The sequence below is a fragment of the Aphelocoma coerulescens genome, chromosome 2 (assembly GCF_041296385.1).
Source record: "Aphelocoma coerulescens isolate FSJ_1873_10779 chromosome 2, UR_Acoe_1.0, whole genome shotgun sequence".
Taxonomy (NCBI): domain Eukaryota; kingdom Metazoa; phylum Chordata; class Aves; order Passeriformes; family Corvidae; genus Aphelocoma; species Aphelocoma coerulescens.
The window spans coordinates 134,926,597-134,944,563 of NC_091015.1; the positions used below are offsets into that span (position 1 = coordinate 134,926,597).

General features: G+C 37.2%; 1 protein-coding gene across 1 annotated transcript in view; it reads right to left on the bottom strand.

The window, feature by feature from the left end:
• Positions 1-1,317: 1,317 nt before the first annotated feature.
• TRPA1 (transient receptor potential cation channel subfamily A member 1) overlaps positions 1,318-17,967 on the bottom strand; it is a 37,390-nt gene continuing 20,740 nt past the window's right edge. The window contains exons 17-27 of the mRNA XM_069006004.1: positions 17,432-17,530; positions 16,557-16,627; positions 15,990-16,137; positions 15,302-15,391; positions 14,897-15,066; positions 12,708-12,837; positions 12,400-12,582; positions 11,408-11,476; positions 4,762-4,872; positions 4,159-4,256; positions 1,318-2,315 (exon numbers count right to left, since the gene is read on the bottom strand). Coding sequence (XP_068862105.1) covers positions 2,084-2,315; positions 4,159-4,256; positions 4,762-4,872; positions 11,408-11,476; positions 12,400-12,582; positions 12,708-12,837; positions 14,897-15,066; positions 15,302-15,391; positions 15,990-16,137; positions 16,557-16,627; positions 17,432-17,530 — 1,401 coding nt within the window. The 3' untranslated portion in view covers positions 1,318-2,083. The remainder of the gene's footprint in view (positions 2,316-4,158; positions 4,257-4,761; positions 4,873-11,407; positions 11,477-12,399; positions 12,583-12,707; positions 12,838-14,896; positions 15,067-15,301; positions 15,392-15,989; positions 16,138-16,556; positions 16,628-17,431; positions 17,531-17,967) is intronic.

The following is a 17,967-nucleotide window of genomic DNA, read 5'->3' on the forward strand; positions in this document are numbered from 1 at the left end:
TGCTTAGAGACATGGTTTAGTGGTGGACCTGGCAGTGTTAAGTTAATGGTTGTACTCAATGGTCTTTTGCTTTACCTTACTTAGAAGTCTTTTCCAACCATAATGATTCTAACAGGATTGGTTATAGAGATTGCTGAAATGGCGCAGCATCTTCAGCTCAGTCTACACAATTTTTTTAACAGTGATTTTTATTCCAATTGTACTTGTACTTTTCCTTAAACTCTACACCTCCTGTACTTAAGTTCTATTAGACAGCTCTATCACATGATAAATAATCTTAGTCTGATGATTTCCATAGAAAGATAAGTAATTCATTCAATGTTATTGTATTAGCTAATTATAAAATAATTTATTTCTGTCTTTCTATTTAAAATTGGAAAGGAAAACTTTTTTCAAATTATAAGTTGAACATTCAGAAAAGCTGAGAGGCAGCTGTATAAAAAGGTCTCAAAGTTCTGTTTAAAGAGGCTCGAAAGGCTCAAAATTTTTGAGTGCTGACTCCTTTGCTTGTGCTGTAACCATACTACTGTTCCTCTTCACTCAAAATGCATTTAGGTCCAATTTTCTTACCCAAAAGTGCTATCACTCACTGCCATCTAGTGTTAATGGCACAGACTGTCAGGAATTTAAAATTACCTTTGTTATTACATTTTTCAAGTTCAGCCCTATCATGAGAACCTGGGCATTCCTTCTACTGACAGAGGGAGCAGTGCAGAAAACCTCAACAATTTATTCACAGGAATAGATCTGACTTTAGGGGCCACAACAATTTCAGAGACTATGGTTATATTTTTACTTTCTGCTTTGACTCTGCTTACATGTTCTCTCCTTGTTTCACAGTGTCACACCAGGCTTGGCCCTGGAGCAGAGCTGCTCCTCCAGCAGCCTCCTCCTTTCTCTATTTTATCTGGCCAGGATTTAAAGTCTCAAAACTGGGATAGAGCAGTTGGGTGAGAAAGAATTTTGCTTACTGAACATCTGTAGCAATTTTAAGGCACAAGTCGCACTAATTTACAGTGCACCTTCCAGTGTTTTCTGAAGACTGGACAAGTTCTGTACAGTGTGAGTTACCTTCTAGTGACTACCTTTTAAATAAACAGGAATCATAACTGTTTTTTTACGAGAAGAATTAATGTATACTAAGTTGTTAAAGAAAATGTCTGAATTCAAAAGCAGACCACAGAGCATTACCACCATGTATAGTCATAATTAGTTTATTAGCACTGGTTTTGAAACAAATGTATTTGGGTACTTAAACACATTTTAATTAATGTTTATTTCTAAATTTAATATATTACCATATATTACATAATGCACTGAATATTCAGTAAATGAATAATAAAACCAAAGCACGGATTAAAGTAGCAAGATCAGTTTTAGGTTATTGGAAAGGCCAAAATCACATTAGCAGTATAAGAACAGCAAGTTGTAAATGACTAATATTAAACATGTCATTCTAACAAAGCTATATGCATGCTAGTACAAATGATCCCTCTGTGAATTGCTTCCACTTATCTATAAAAGAAAGCAGTTCTTCCCTTACATTACAGCTTCATTACCCTTTACTTCCTACCTTTCAGGCCTGATCCCGCAGTCCCTACTCAGCAAAACTTCCAACACACTGTCAGATTAGTTTTGTACTTTTCCTTAAGCTACACAAAGTCCATTGGCTCTCTCCAAACAGCTGAATACTAAATTACTAGAATCTAATTTCTAAAACTTTAGAAATTGTAAAAATACTCGTAACAGAAAATAATGTAATTACATACAGACCTAAGTGTACTAAGGACAAAGCCAGGAACAGATCTAGACAGAAGCCTTGGGAACTGCCAGGACAGCAAGGTTGACCTCTGTTGAGTTAGGCACTTTCCTGATTAGCCACTCATTTTTAGGATCACAGTTTTGGATGTATACATCTCCAGTCTCCTTAAATAATGTTTTGAGCACCTGCATCCTGGTTTTGGATCTGGCCTTTTTTATACTTGAGTACATGATGTATCACATTAACATTATGCAAAGACAATATGAGAAGTGACCCTAAGGTAGAACAAAATGATAATACAACATGATATCATAGCCAAGTCTAGAAGAAGCTATTGTTCTTTTCTGTGCTTGGGTTAGGCACATTTGTTTTAACAGCTTTTAACACTGTATCCCATTTACTATTCTTGTGCTCTAACTGCCTTTTCCTAAATTTGTGCTGAAATAGATCATTGCTGTCTTCATCCTCAGCCTCTGACACTATCTCCATTTTTTGGATAATCAGTTTAATGAGGTCATGCTGCTTTTCCAACAATGTTGATATATCTTTGAGCCTAAAAAACAAACAAACAAACAAACAAACAAACAAATATGCATCAGGCTTAGTCATTCGATTTCAAAGGACATTTAAGTCATTAAAATTACAGATGCAAGAATTGACAGTACTTAACTTCACCCTTCTGACAGTACTTAACTAAACTGTTCTGCTAACAAGGACTATCATCTAGAATACATTTAATTCTTCAAGCTGAAGTACTTATCCATGTTACAGGAAACAGGATTAAAGAACAAATCCGTGGTTCTTGTGAAAAGTAACTCAATATATAGTTAAGGTAGAAGCAACTTCACTCTCAAAATAAGGTTGTTGACTGTTCTATCAAAAGTTTTTCCTATTGACCTATTTTCTTGTCTGGCAAGGAAAAGGACAGAGCTGCAATAGCAATTAAGCAACCAAAACATTAGTGACATTCACAACTACTTTTACAGCATATGAGAAATACTGATGAGGCCCTAACTGTTCTCTCTCAAAGTGCTAGCCAAAGTGCAATTGATGCAATTAAGTATTTAACCTAAGTTAGAATCACACATACATAACACAGTATCTGTTATCTTTAAAGAAACAATGAAAGAAATGGGAAATGTGTCTAGAAACTGTCTTTATAAAACTACCAAACAGGAATTTTGGAAAATCTACTTTTCTGAATGTCTAGACTCACTAAATTACAACATGAAATCTCATGACTGAAAAGGCTCTTTGTGAAGAACAGTTGGGGGGCTATAGACATAGTTAGGGGTTTTTTCTTTATTCGTTTGGTTTGGTGTTTTTTAAACAAGAAATGGTAACAGATGTTAAAATATATGAAAATCACAAGAATAAAAATACAAAACAAAAAAAAACCCCACCCCACCCCAAACCAAAACCCAAAAATATATACACCCAGCACTGACTGACACTAGCTCCAGCAGCAACTGAGCTCTGTTTTGAACTCTGATAATAAAAACATACTGGCAACATAGTAAGAGTTTTCAGTCAATATTTTCAGAGTAGTAAAAATAACTTTCCATAATGATATTGTCACAAGTTATTCTATTGCAAAGAATTTTATAAAATTATAGTTTTCTTCCTTCTCTGTAGCAAAAAAATCCCAACCAAGAAAGAATCTGTTTTATAATATATTGATGTAGTATGCATTTGAAGAAAGACTTGCTAGGTCCATAATTTGCCTATATCTGTAGGGTGTAGTTTCACCCTCCTTCAACTCTTGCTTAGTTTTTCATGCAAAAAAAATACTCAATCTGAATCCGTGCAGGAAGACAAAAATTTGGTAGGTTAAATAAAAAAGGGAAAGAAAAAAATGGAGAGAAAAAAAGTGCATAGGAAAGTGAGACTGAGTGAGAAAGAATACTTTTTTCTAGCTGTACATTCACAGAAAACTTTTTTTGGAACCATTCTTATGGATATGTTGGTATGATGAGTAAGTCAAGAAAGTACAAAGAACACCTTCCAAGCCTTTGAGAAACGGGGTTTGTTCAAGGGAGAATCAAGACACCAATCCATTTCTGGGGAAACAATCTGAACCTGATTTACCATCAGACCAGCGGAAAGTCAGTAACAGATTGCATATACTTGCAAACCAACTGGAATGACATCACTTGAGAGTTCCAAATAACCCTTGAAAAGCTCCATACACAAATCTCTAAAATGAAAATGCATCTTCCCCATTACTTCAGATTACATTAATGAGCAGCAAGCTGTGTTGGTTTGGGCTGGGGAACGTGGAATGTTACTTTTTTCTTACGTACAGTATGGAGCTTTAGAATGCTTTCTAAAATAGAAGTATGTTTGTAATATTTGCTCTACTTATTTTTACATCAGTAAAATATCACTAAAAATACCTGTATTTCTGCTTCAGAACTTCCAGTTCTAGTGTTGTATCAGGGCTCTGCGCATATGTGGTAGAGTCCTCACACCCAAAGCAATATTGGAACACGCTCTAAACAAAACATGGAACCAAACTTAAATAGATCCTATAGTCTGACAATAGATTAAATACGTGAATGGTAAGTCTTCACACAGTGTTAACACTGAAAAGAATTTCTGTTATGATGTCATTTTTTTATATATTAAAACATTTATTTTGCAAAATTTGTTTTATAAGAAAATTCAGTCTATCAACAGCAGCTGAAATGCAAGTAAACAAATAAAAGAAGAAAAGCCAAAAGGGAGTAATTCTACTTTTTATCTGAACATCCTTTGTAGCTTGTCTCACTTAATAAAGTTACAGTTCACTGAGTATTCAAACATTAATTATATCTGAATACCGCTGCACTCAAACTGATTTATCATTTTCACTGACCTTAGTCAAGGTCTAATCACAATTCCCTTGATGTCAGTTAATGATTGAGTCTTATTAACACAATGTCCTTAGCAATGTGTGTACAAAGTTAATCATATCCCTTTTTGGAAAGAATTCTTCTATGTAATATTCACCATCTTACCATAAATCCACAGTATCTCGGCCTGTTGGGATATACAGTGATTGATTCCTGGTCCACCCGACTTAAGAACCAAAATGGCAGCTTCTTCTCTAAGTTGGTGTGAAGATTAACCTAAATGTAGTTTTGCATTTAGAATGAGATATGTTTATGTGAAAATAACCATCATGCCATTATATTCAATTCCCTACTGTACTACTGTGGAGTAGTTCTCCACACTGCAAACAGTGGTATAACATTTGAATAGTCCAGCCCAGACATTAAAACTACATAGTCATACCAGAATTGAGTATCTTAGCAGAATTAATGACTCCACATAGATGTGCACTCCTTTAACTAATGACAATTTAGTATAGCAGAATGAATTTTGTGTCCTTTTGATTTTTGTGTACCTTCTTTCCACTGCATAAGTTCTCTACTTTTGAGGGGCCATTATGGCCCCTCCCCCACAACCTGTGCTGCTGCCACCACGGGCAGGGGCAGCTGGAGGGGGGGGGATGCAGCTTTGGCAAAGGCCCTGACAATAAAAGAAGAGGCGGAGTGGCCGTGGCGACCATGGATGGCACAGGCGTCCCCGTCGGCACCTGGTTGGATGCCCCCCTTGTCTCTGTTTCTTGCTTTCCTCAGGTCGGCCCTGGGTGGGAGGGACTGAGGTGAGGAGACAGCCAGTGTGTGCAGCCCACAGCCCCGCCCCTGGGCGTGGAGCCGGAGGGCAGAACCGTCCACAGAGATGGCTGAGAGGGGACCTCTCACAGAGGGAGTGGTGTCCCTCCCGCTCTCAGGTCCTTGAGTCTCCATGGCACGCCGGGGAACTGGCTCAGGAGATGCGAGCAGGGCCAGGGACCACCCAGCTCCTATGACAAAGCAAGTTGTGGTCAGTGATTTGTAGTGCCAGGACTGGCCAAGGAAGATCTAACACAGCAGATTCAATGGAATCAGAGAGCTCTCGCTCAGGTAGCTCTTCAAAAGGGGAAGATGAAATAGTAGCTGCTTTAAGCAGTCAAAAGAGGGGAAAGATTGCAAGAAGAGCCATAAGAGAATGTAGTCCAATAGCCAAATGTACTAGGTCAAAAAGGGAAGAACCTGTTCTGCAAGCCCCTTTGAGGCAAGCAGTTGGCAATCAGGGACCCATCTATATATGACAGTTCTGTACTCTCTCGTAGAGTTAGAACAATGGAAGGCCACCATTGGAAAATATAAAGAAAACCCAGATAAAGTAGCTAATTTGGTAGGTAGGGCAATTAACACACAAAACCCTGACTGGAGTGATTTGAAATCTATGACGGACACATTTCTTGATCCCACTGAGATAAAGATGGTTAATGAAGCTGTTATAAATCCTTCAGAGGCAAATATAGCAAGCAGGGCAATACAAGGTACGGTTACTGAAATTTTTCCAGTGGATAATCCAGGGTGGGACCCAAATATGCCAGAAGAGATGGCAAGATTAAAACGATATCAAAATCTCATAGTATATGGGTTAAAACATGGTGTCCCTAAAGCTCTTAATTGGCCAAAACTCTACAAAGTAAAGCAAACTTATGATGACTCTCCCACTGATTTTTTAAATAGGTTAAGAGAAGCTGCTATCAGATATACAAACCTAGATCCTGATTCAGCTGAGGGGAAAACACACCTAGTTCTCTTGTTTATGGGTCAAGATACAAACAATATAAGAAGAAAGCTGCAAAAATTAGATGGGGTTCAAGACATAAATAAATTGTCAGAAGTATCCTGGAAAGTGTATTGGGACAGAGACCCAAGTGACAAAGTTAGACACCATCCTAGCAAGAGAGTTAGCCAGGAGAAGCCACCCAAGAGAACTTCTTCCCCTATGGACAAAGATCAGTGTGCCTATTGGAAGAAAAACGGACATTGGAAAAGTGACTGTCCGATGTTGAAGAAGAAACCTCCAGTTCCCCAACTCCCAGTGGGACAAGACTTGTACTCAGAGTGATGGGGACCAAAGGCTCTTCCCCCAGCAGAGCCTTCGGTTATAGCTAAGCTGGGAAAAGATGATATCGAATTTGTGGTAGATACCAGAGCAGCATATTCTGTATTAAATACTTTAGAAGGGAAACTAAGTCAAGATACTGTTCATGTTGTTGGGGCAACAGGGGTAACTGAAACATGGCCTTTCTTCTAAACTTTGAAATTTAAACTGGGGAAGCACTGGGTAACTCACCAATTCCTTTATATGCCTAATTACCCTAAACCATTGCTGGGGAGGGATTTACTGGAGAAATTGGAAGCTGAAATTAAATTCAAAAAGGAAAAGGAAAGGGTGTATGAGTTATAATTCCTGAATCTAAATTTGTCGAAGTTGCCGCACTTTTTATGCAGGACAGATGTGGTGAAATCCTCATCAAAGTTGAAAATGCTGTCAATCCAATTGTGTGGGCCAGTGATGTCCCAGGAAGATCCAAACAGGCAGAACCAGTGAGCATTGCACTCATATCAGGAGCTACACCGGTAAGGCAAAAACGGTACCCTTTGAAATCAGAAAGTTGTAGAGGATTGGAACCTATAATTGAAAAATTCCTCTGACATGGGCTATTAGTGCAATGTGAGTCCAGGTATAACACCCATCCTTTCAGTAAAGAAAGCTGATGGTAAGAGTTATCTATTAGTGCAAGATTTAAGAGCAATTAACAAAATTACAGAGTACATACATTCAGTTGTAGCAAATCCCTATACTCTTTTGACCACACTGACAGACGAATTAGGGTGGTTTACTGTTGTAGACCTGAAGGATGCCTTTTTCTGCATTCCTGGGCATAAAAACAGCTAGGAGCTCTTTGCTTTTGAGTGGGAAAATCCCAAAATAGGGAGGAAAAGTCATCTTACTTGGACAGTCCTACCCCAGGGTTTCAAGAATAGCCCAACAATATTTGGAAACCAGCTAGCAAAGGAATTGGAGGACTGGGGGAGACAAGAGCCAGGAGGGGTTATTCTTCAATATGTTGATGACATCTCAATTGCAGCTGAAACGCAAGATGACTGCATCCAGCTCACTGTAAGCTTGTTAAACTTTTTGGGACTGAGTGGGTACAGAGTTTCTAAAGACAAGGCACAGATTGCCAAGGAAGCAGTAGTTTATTTGGGACTTGAGATCTTTTGTGGACACTGACAGCTCAGCAAAGAACGGAAAGAAGCCATCTGCTGACTTCCAGAGCCCCACACCGTGATAGAGATGCAAGCTTTCCTGGGAATGGTTGGGTGGTGCAGACTGGATACCAAACTATGGATTACTGGTAAGGCCCCTGTATGGAGCATTAAAAGCAGCCAAAAAGGGAATCATTACATGGACTGAGAGCACAAAATCTGCATTTAAACAGCTGAAACACTCTCTAATGTCAGCTCCAGCACTGGGTTTACCAGACTTAACTAAACCTTTTGAACTTTTTATACATGAGAGACTCAATGTGTCATTGGGTGTGTTAGCACAGTGCCTCGGAAGCCCATGGAGGGCTGTGGCCTACTTTTCCAAACAGCTAGACAATATTAGCCAAGGATGGCCTGAGTGTTTGAAGGCTGTGGTGGGTATTGTCACCTTGATTCAAGAGGCCCGAAAACTCACCCTTGGACAACATTGTAGTGTATGTGCCACACGCAGTAGCAGTAGTATTAGAACAGAAAGGAGGACATTGGTTGTCTGGCAACCAGATGCTTAAATATCAGTCACTGTTGTTGGAGCAGAATGATGTTACCTTGAAAACAACTTCTCTTGGTAACCCTGCCATGTTTCTGTCCTCTGCTTAAACTGACGATGTGCCTGAGCATGACTGTTTGCAGACAATTGAGGAGGTCTATTCCAGCAGACCAGACCTGAAGGACATGCCCCAGAGAAGCCAGACTGGAAGCTGTTTACAGACAGGAGCAGCTTCATGAGAAATGGTAAACGAATGATGGGTTATGCAGTTAAAAACCCAGGACGAGGTGAACAAGGCAAAGGCCCTGCCAGCAGATGTGTCATCACAGAGAGCTGAACTGACTGCGCTGACAAGGGCCCTGGACCTGAGCGAAGGAAAGAAAGTAAATATATGGACTGACTCTAAATATGCATTTAGTGTTTTCCATGCCCATGGAGCCATCTGGAAGGAGAGAGGACTGTTGAACACTCAAGATAATCAAATCAAACACGCTGAACAAATCCTTGCCCTCTTAGAGAGCATCAAAAGACCCACAGAAGTAGCTATCATGCATTGTAGGGGTCACCATAAAGGGAAAACCACTCCAGAACTGGGAAATCACTTTGCTGATGAAACAGCAAATGGAGTTGCAGAAAAAGGTATTCTTGCAGTAATTCCACAAAAAGAGATTGATTTTTCAGGGTTCACCCCAAAGTATGATCAGGCAGACCACAAGTTAATCAAGTCTCTTAAGGCTGAGATCACAGAAAATGGATGGCCTGTTATACCAGTGAATCAGGTTGTAGTTCCACCTCTAATCCTTTGAAAGCTAGCTCGAAGAGAACATGGAAGCACACATTTAGGGTTGAAAATCTTTTTAAACATCTGAAAAAGGTAGTAATAGGAAAGGGAATGGCAGATATCGTACAATCAGTAGCGAGCAAGTGTGAAATCTGCTGTAAAAACAATCCTGATACAAGGAAAAGAGTTATGTTAGGAGTAACAAAGGCAGGGGATCTTCCTGGAGATTACTGGCAAATAGACTCTGCTGAGTTACCACACAAAGAAGGATACAGGTAGATACTGGTATTGTTTGACACCTTCAGTGGATGGCCTGAAGCTTACCCGTCGCACTAACACAGCCAAGGAGGTGGTGAAAGTTTTGCTTAATCATGTAACACTGAGGTTTGGGGATCCTTTGGGTATGGCCCCAGACAGGGAACCACATTTTGTTGCAAATGTGATTCAGGAGGTGAGTCAGATTTTGGGAATTGCTTGGGATCTTCCCATACCTTACAGACCCCGAGCAAGCAATAAAGTCGAACGCATGAATGGAACCCTTAAAGTACAAATCAGCAAAATTTGTCAAGAGACATCCATGATGTGGGTTCAGGCCTTGCCTGTAGCTTTGCTGAGGATCTGCATACAACCAAGGCAGAGGGATAACATCAGTCCCTATGAAATATTGTATGGCAGGCCATACCAAAGTCCACATGTTCCAGGTGAAATTCACATAAGGGGGAAACTCGATTTGCAGAGATATCTGATGACTTTAGGTTCCACTTTGCAGAAGCTCCAGAATTACATTGTGTTATCCAGACCCATAGGACTGGACACCCCTGCACATCCCTTCCAGCCTGGAGGCTGGGTCTGTGTTAAGTGGTGGGACAGTGATCCTCTACAGGCCAAGTGGAGAGGACCATTCCAGATTTTGCGGACCACCCTCACCACAATCAAAGTCGCAGGCAAAGAACCCTGGATTCACTAGTCCAGAGTTAAGAAGGCTTCTGCTCCTGAAACAACTGAGAAAACAGAGACTGATACAAACAAAGATGATGTAGTTTCAATGATTCTTTTCCTGTGCTTGTTATCTACACAGTTGGTAACCTGACTCAGGTTTGGAACCAAAATTTGCATATGATTCTAGTCCAAAGTGTATCCAAAGACATTCATTTGGATACAGAGCTAACAATTGACATGTAAACCAAAGTGGAAAGAACAGCAAAATTTGTTTACAATTTGAGAACCAACTCAGATCTTACATTAGATAGTATTCAAAGATAACACTCTGAGCTCTGATTATATCTTCCACACCCTGACTTCATGGTTACCAAACTGGCCCTGCATTAAAGAGTTGTTCATAGTACTTGTAATTATAATTCTTGTGTATATTATACTATTGTTAGATGTATACTGCTTTTAGAGTAGATATTTATAATATTTAGAATAGAGTCTCAACAAGGTAGAGGCCTTGTCAAGCCTCTAAAGAGGAGGAATGATGCCTTAAGTTTTAACTTTTATATTTTTCAAATCCTGCACTGCTTAATGAGTAACTCTGAAGTTTCATGTGGCCTGTTAACTACTCTTCTCTCCTGCTGGTTAGACATAATAAGCCTCTCAAGGTTTGCTCTTCAAGGACACCAGACCCCAAAATGGGTAAACCAAAGCCTGGGGGGGGGGGGGGGGGCAAACTTGGAGTAATTACATCATTAACTGAGGTTATAATTGGAGAATTAACCCTGATATGCAAATCGACCAAACTTATAAAAGTGTGAAGAACCGGTGACCCAGGGTCCATCTTGGGTATAGCCTCTTGACTGCCCACGGTGTATCTTTGAAGGCCCTTCAAACAAATACCTACTTTTATTCTCTTATTTTTGACTAGCCTCTGTTTTTTAGGTGGCCACCTCAAGACAACTCTGCGATTTCAAGCATTGCAGTTACTGATTTTGAGACTCTGCTTTTGGGAAAACTCAGAATTGCTTTAACTGATGGTTGAAAAATTCCTTAAAAATGCATTTGCTTGTACACTTCTGGGGAAATGACTCAGGAGTGAGAATGAGATTCAGAATAAGATGCCATGTTCACCAATTTGCTTTACAGGTATCCTAAGATAGTTAGGAATGTGATGACAAATCAACTATTTAAATTCTAGCAATGTTAGTGTTCCAGCAGTGATATGTACTTCCAATATTTGATGCTTCCACAGTAAACATACTGTGGAAAAACATACTCACCTGCATTGCAATCCTTTTGAGTGCAGCATATTTCTGCACTTCAGCGATATCCCCAACAGCCAAACCAATCTAGAAAAAAGAAAGATTTCACTATCTATTTTTTCATAGACTGTGATCTCAATTGTATTTCTCATTCAAATTTAAATAAAAAAGATATTCTAGAGTTAAATTATTTTGTCACTTGAATTTGGAAACATTTTTTTCATATTTGGAAATATTTGTATCAATAAATGAAGAGAGTGTTTTTACTGACAACAGACAGATCTGTTGGTAAGGCACTAAAGAGCTACTTTTGTCAAGAATAACATCCCTTCTTTTTGATTCGGCATTACTGCTGTAATCTTAAGAAAACTGCTGATCTCTTGATCAAGTAGGATCATGGCAGCACTAAACAACTTTTAAAAACATGAGCTGTTTGATTTTTTATTGCTCAGCTCATATGAATACATTGTTTCCTAAAGAAAATTATGTTCAATGGAACATGGCTGAGGATATATTACATATTTTCCCCCTTTCTCACCATTATCACATTTTCTGATTCTTTATGTTCAGATCAGACTTGTTAGTCAGTTCTAACACTACTTGCTGTTTTGTGTGCAATGAAGATTTGAGTTTGGGCTTTATTTTTTCTTTTTTTAATTATTATGGTTAGTGCTAGGTTATGATATAACAAGGGATTGAACAAAAATCGTTGTTCCCCAATTTTCTTTATCAAGACCTCAGAATAATACACTGCAGCTCCAATTCAAGTTCTACCACAGTTACTACCTAAAGATATACAAAATAATCCTGCAGGGGTGAGCCATAGGAAAGTACTTAGAACTGCAAACTGGATGGAAAACAAGTGCAGAGAATGGCAACATTTTAATATGTTACTGAAAATATCTGTTAAATAATGAAGGGCTGTCACTTACTGAAGTAATTCTATGTACTAGAACTCTCTATATACTTGTGTTTAACCACTTTGGCATATTAATAAGTAGCTTACTTACTAGCAAGTTCATAAGAAGGATTGGAATAAGCAAGGTAAATATAATGAGAACCGTGTAACTAAGGAATGGATATGGCAATTCATTGCTTAGTAAAGGATCAAGGAATGCATCATGGTAATTAATGTCTCCCAGCATCATTGCAAATGTCTTCATTACGGAAAGCAGAGGTGTGCTGTATGTTTGCTGCAAAAAGAAATAGCAAAATAAAGAAAAAAACCCAACTGATGAAATTTTTAAATAAAGTCTTGAGATGCTTTAGTCAAAGAATATTTATAATGATAAAAACTTAACTGTATTATTGAACTAACCTGTGAACCCAAAAGGACAAAGAAACTCAGCCCAAAGGCCAGTATCAGGAAAAAGAAAACCACAGCAATCCGAATCAAAGTCCTCAAAATTTCCCAGAACATCACAACATAGATTCCATAGTTCTCAAATCTAGGTAATAAGCAAAAATAAAGATATAGAATCAGTCACAGAATCACTTCATTTGGAAAAGACTTTTAAGATAACCATCTCCAGCCATTAATCTAGCACTGCCAAGTCTTCTCCTAAGCCATGAAATACTGAAGTTAGAATCCCTTGCAGTGATTTATGTAAGGCAGTAAGTAATGCCAATTTTCATCTGTGGAAAGAGACTGCCTCTCTGAGAAATTCTGTGATGGTAACAAACCTGTTCTACTTTCACATCCAAAAGAGTGCACGTGATCCTACTTCCAGCAAGCTTATTTTTTAATGCACAAGAACAATTTTTAGATAGTATTTTTCATGGATAAAATTTATTCTCTTCATAGGCATAGATAGTACAATATTGTGCCACTTTTGCATTTAGAATAGCAACATTAGCAAATTATCCAACTTTTTTCTGCTTCTCGAAGCAAATTAGCAACCAGAAGAAAGGACAACTGGCACCACAATCCATGTAGCAGCCACACACCTGATTTAAAAGATTTCACTGTTTACAAGATGTGAAATAAACTACATATATGTAGTTTTATTGCAATACAAAGTATGAAGAACAAACAAACAAAAAGAAACACATTGCTCAGGAAGAGAAGGGGAATAGCTTAATTTTAAGACACCTGTGTTTCCAACAACAGTCTGTCACCTGGCAAGCCTCCCCTATTCTTAGCTAACACAAAAACTAAATCTCAAAACAGGAATTATCATAAAGCAGATTAAATTACTTTTTCTTTCAAACCTGAACGTGGGAATTTATGTCCTCTCTGAAATCCAGGATCCAAGAGATTTTTTATGCTAGTTCAGTAGCAACTGTGAAAATCCCTCCACATGATTTTCACTCTGAAATACTACGTGCAAGACTGAAAAGATCAAGCTAGAAATAAAGCAAACGTGATCTTCTCTTACTTGTTAGGCATTTATCAAGCAAATTGAAATCAATGGAATCACAGGTTGCCTTGGGAAAATACAGCCTGAATGAGTTAGAAAAATCATGTGTAGAGTTCTGTAGCTACACACTTGAAAAAATAGTCAGGCATTTCATCCAGCAGCAGAAGAAAGGTTGCACAATCATCTGTTTACTTTTCTCTGTGCAGGTTCAATGCTCATTTTGCCCAGAGCAGACAGGACACGCCCATTCATTACTCATCTAAGATCAGACCCAGCCAGGACAAGGTTTGCAGCAGAGGCAATACCACAAAGGCACTCTCTTTGACATTAACTTTGTTTACAAACCGTGTCCTTAAACATCCCTACTACACTAAAACAATCCCAAAATTAATCAGCAAATGTTGTGTTTGTCTGTCTGCAAGACTGCATGAGGTGATTAGTGCATATATACAATAAGGCTGGGAAGAACATTTATGCAGTGTTATCACATGCAGTCCTGCTCAGGCACAAATGCATTTCATTTATTAGTCTTAAGCACTACACATTATTTTTTTCCTCCACCCAGCTCTCCTGCAGTTTATAACTCTTGGACACTATTGTGCCAGTGACAACATTTAAGATAATTAAGGGCAATAAACAGGTGTCTTGTCAACTGAAGAAATAATATCATTCGCTGTAATTCTTTTACAGGACACTATGGTATAGAGAAGCGAGATGTCCCACTTAATGAGTAAAATGACAAAAGAATTTTCCTTCTCCCAGGTATTACTCATAAAAACCTAACTTCCTTATGCCTCTCATAATTCATATTTTTCTTTAGTCAAAGTCTATACAGTGTAACAAAAGATGATTTTTAAAAGATACAGTTAAGCATTTCTTTGCTTAATTAACATTAAAATAAGTATTGTTATTTCTATAGCTGCTGTAACAAATGCTGTGATGCTCTACATGGAAAACACTGAAAATGACTTTACAGTTCATCAGAGATTAAAAAATTCCTATGGTCCTAATCTGGAAACTTGTATAGTTTGAAAAAAATAAAAATACAAAATGGGACTGTCAAACTTGATCAGTCACAGTTTAGGATATGTAAAATATCCGAAAATGTTAAAATATTTTATGGTAAAGCCCATAAAAATTTTTTTACCGTTGAAGATAAAGCAAGAAGTTCATCCAAGACAAGTATACAGCAATTGCTCCACATTCCCACTGCAAATGAGCTGGTGTATTAATAAATAAAGAAGACACAAAAATTATGCTTGTAGTATATATGGTCCAGTCCAGTAGATTGGAGTAATCCAACAAATATTTCAATTTCTAGGATTTAAGAGAAACAGGTTAATATTTACAAGTCATCCATCATTAAAGCACTGAATTCAATATGCTATTTAAATTATCTCCTCAGTTTTAATCTTTACATATATATATATAAATTAAAAGGTATAAATTCGCATTTCCCTTCTAATCAGGAAAAAATCAGATTAATTTCAATATCATACAAACTTCCATGCAAGCACACTGTCTGAATAATGTTATTTCTCTATGTACTTACCTGCTGAATTAGCTGAAATATTTCTTTGCAGATGCCCAGTAAACTCATAATTAAAACTAAACACATACACACCCTGGTGAAGTATGAGTCCTGAAACAAAAATCAGAGCACAAAAGAAATTAGAAATTATTAAAGGAATGTTCATTTCAGCTCTACCTATTATATATACATTATATTGCCAAGTTAAGCAACTCAGTTAGCTTGTGCCATATAAACTTATTACTATCTAAATTCTGTTTTACTAATATTTATTGTGAAATCCTTGTACTGGATTGGGCTGCATATGTGATTCTCATGATTTTTTCATGTATCAGGATATCTTCATGAACCTTTTATAACCCTTGAGTTTATTTTATTTTGTATTTTTACTAGCATATCCTTTTCGAGTTCCTGTTTCAGTTCTATGCCTTTTCTCTCATGTGAATCATTTTTCTTCAATATTAAACAAGTATTATTCACTTCAGAGAAAAAACTGAAGTAACCATGTGTAAATTTCTCAGAAAAAAGTAAAAACAAGAAATGAGAACTGAAAATTATATAAAAAGGTTGCTGCTGGATGCTTAGAAATACACACTTTAATTCTATTCCTTAGAGTTGCTAGATCATAAATTAATCTAAAAATTATTTAAATAATCGTATCATTTTGCTATAAAAATCCAAAACATATTGTGACTACTAATAAAAGTACCTCATATTCTAATGGTCTTGCTTCATAGAGCTCTGTTCCATTCTGAGGTCTTATTGGTTGTATGTGAGTGACCAGAAGAGTCAGTGGGATGAGACCAAGAGAATATATGCCTAAATTCATTAGATGTGCTCGAAACCCATAGGCCATCCTTGAAAGTGAGAATGTAAAAGTTACAACACTTTACAAATTTAGAAGAGCATGCAATCAAATATAACAGCCAACAATGTCTTCAAGATGAGGAAATAAACATTTCTTGAAATGTCCCTTTGTGATGAATGTGTTTATCACATATGTGGACTAAAGTGTATTTGCCATTCTGAAATAATGTTCCTTACATTTTTAACTTGGCAACCTTAATTTATATTTTTGCAATAATGAGGAAACAAAGATAGTAGTTTTCTTTAAGTATCAAAAAATCTTTACCAAATGCTAAGTTACTCTTTATGGAAAAGACGTTTTGCTCAGTCTACTCTATAAATATGCACATTTCATTAAACAACTTTTGGGAATAATAGTCTTTTTCTTGACATGCAGTGTTATATTTTATGTACATTAAAACAGACCAACCATTTCATAAGCAAATATTCTTTACACACAGGATGACTGAGTAGCTCCATGCGATTGTGGCGCACCATGGCCTACAAAACACAAATAGAGAAGGATCAAATTTAATTCATCTAGGTAAGCAAAGTGATTACAAAACTGGATAGGCCACCTTTTTTACCTGAATATTAGCCTAATGGAAAGTAAAATGTGTGTTAAGATATGGCAAAGTTCTTTTGATTAAGTACTCTGGGGCAAACCCATCACTATCTTGCCCTCTCTGCCTGCTAAGGCATTCAGCTTCTCAGCTGTGCCTCTGTTAGTCTATTTCAAGCTTAAAAAAATTATACAGACTATTTTCAACTATACCTGTGAGACCACACTTTTAAATTTAATGAGAAAATATTTATTTATTATTAGTCAGTACAACAACTAATTGCCAACAGCTATCCCAAAATGTAAGCATATTAAGCCAGAAAGTTTGTTGTATAAACATTTTCTGACAAAGAATGAGAGAACAGATTGACAATGCAAAAAACCAGCAAATTTGTTTCGGGCACAATAATATTTTGCAATTAGCATATGAAACAAATCAGCTTGTCAGGTTTTTCAGTGCCTTACATTCCAGTGCATGGTCACTAGAATGACTGGAGTGTGGTTTTCTTTAATGTACTACCTGCACATACAGCACTTTCTCTTGAAAATTCATAGCTTTATCTAAACCTAAAAGAATTTTTTTTTATTACTTAGATCTTTGGCCCATACTTAATTTCAATATACTTTTAACATACAGAGTTATGGGCTTTGGAGAAGAAATATTATGATGAAAAATTCAACCCTTTTTTTTTTATCTGAACCAAGACAGCAGGCAATGATGTCAGAGTAAAACTAGAACTTACATTTAAAGTGGTAAGTGGTTCATAGAAAATATCTTCACCATCCTTTACTTTCCTGTTAAGTGTCAAGGGACACTGAAGATATCTGAAGTTATATTCAATCTATATAACACACAAACAATAGAATTTAAATATAATGCACATTGTTATCTCAGTCTTAGATTATGTTCTTAGAACAAAAAGGCTGTCCTTTAGAGAAAAAAAAGCATACAGTAAAGTGTCACTGTGTCAAGGTAGTCAGAATCGAGATGTATATTCACTGTTAGCTGAACACATGCCATCAAGATACACATCTGTGACTGAAAGACATTTAAACAAACAGCCATTTTGAAATGTAAAACAAAAAGTGCACATTCTTGCTAAAACATTACTATTAGCAAAGGTCATTTTCACAACTGTAATTTGTTTTAATGCTGACTTTAAAGAAAAGCTTGGCTTTGATAATACAATATAAAGAAATTGCACAGTAGCAAAAAATTTGCAACTTCTCTGTTAATGATGTGGACACAATCCAATATAATCATTGATAAGGAGGTTGT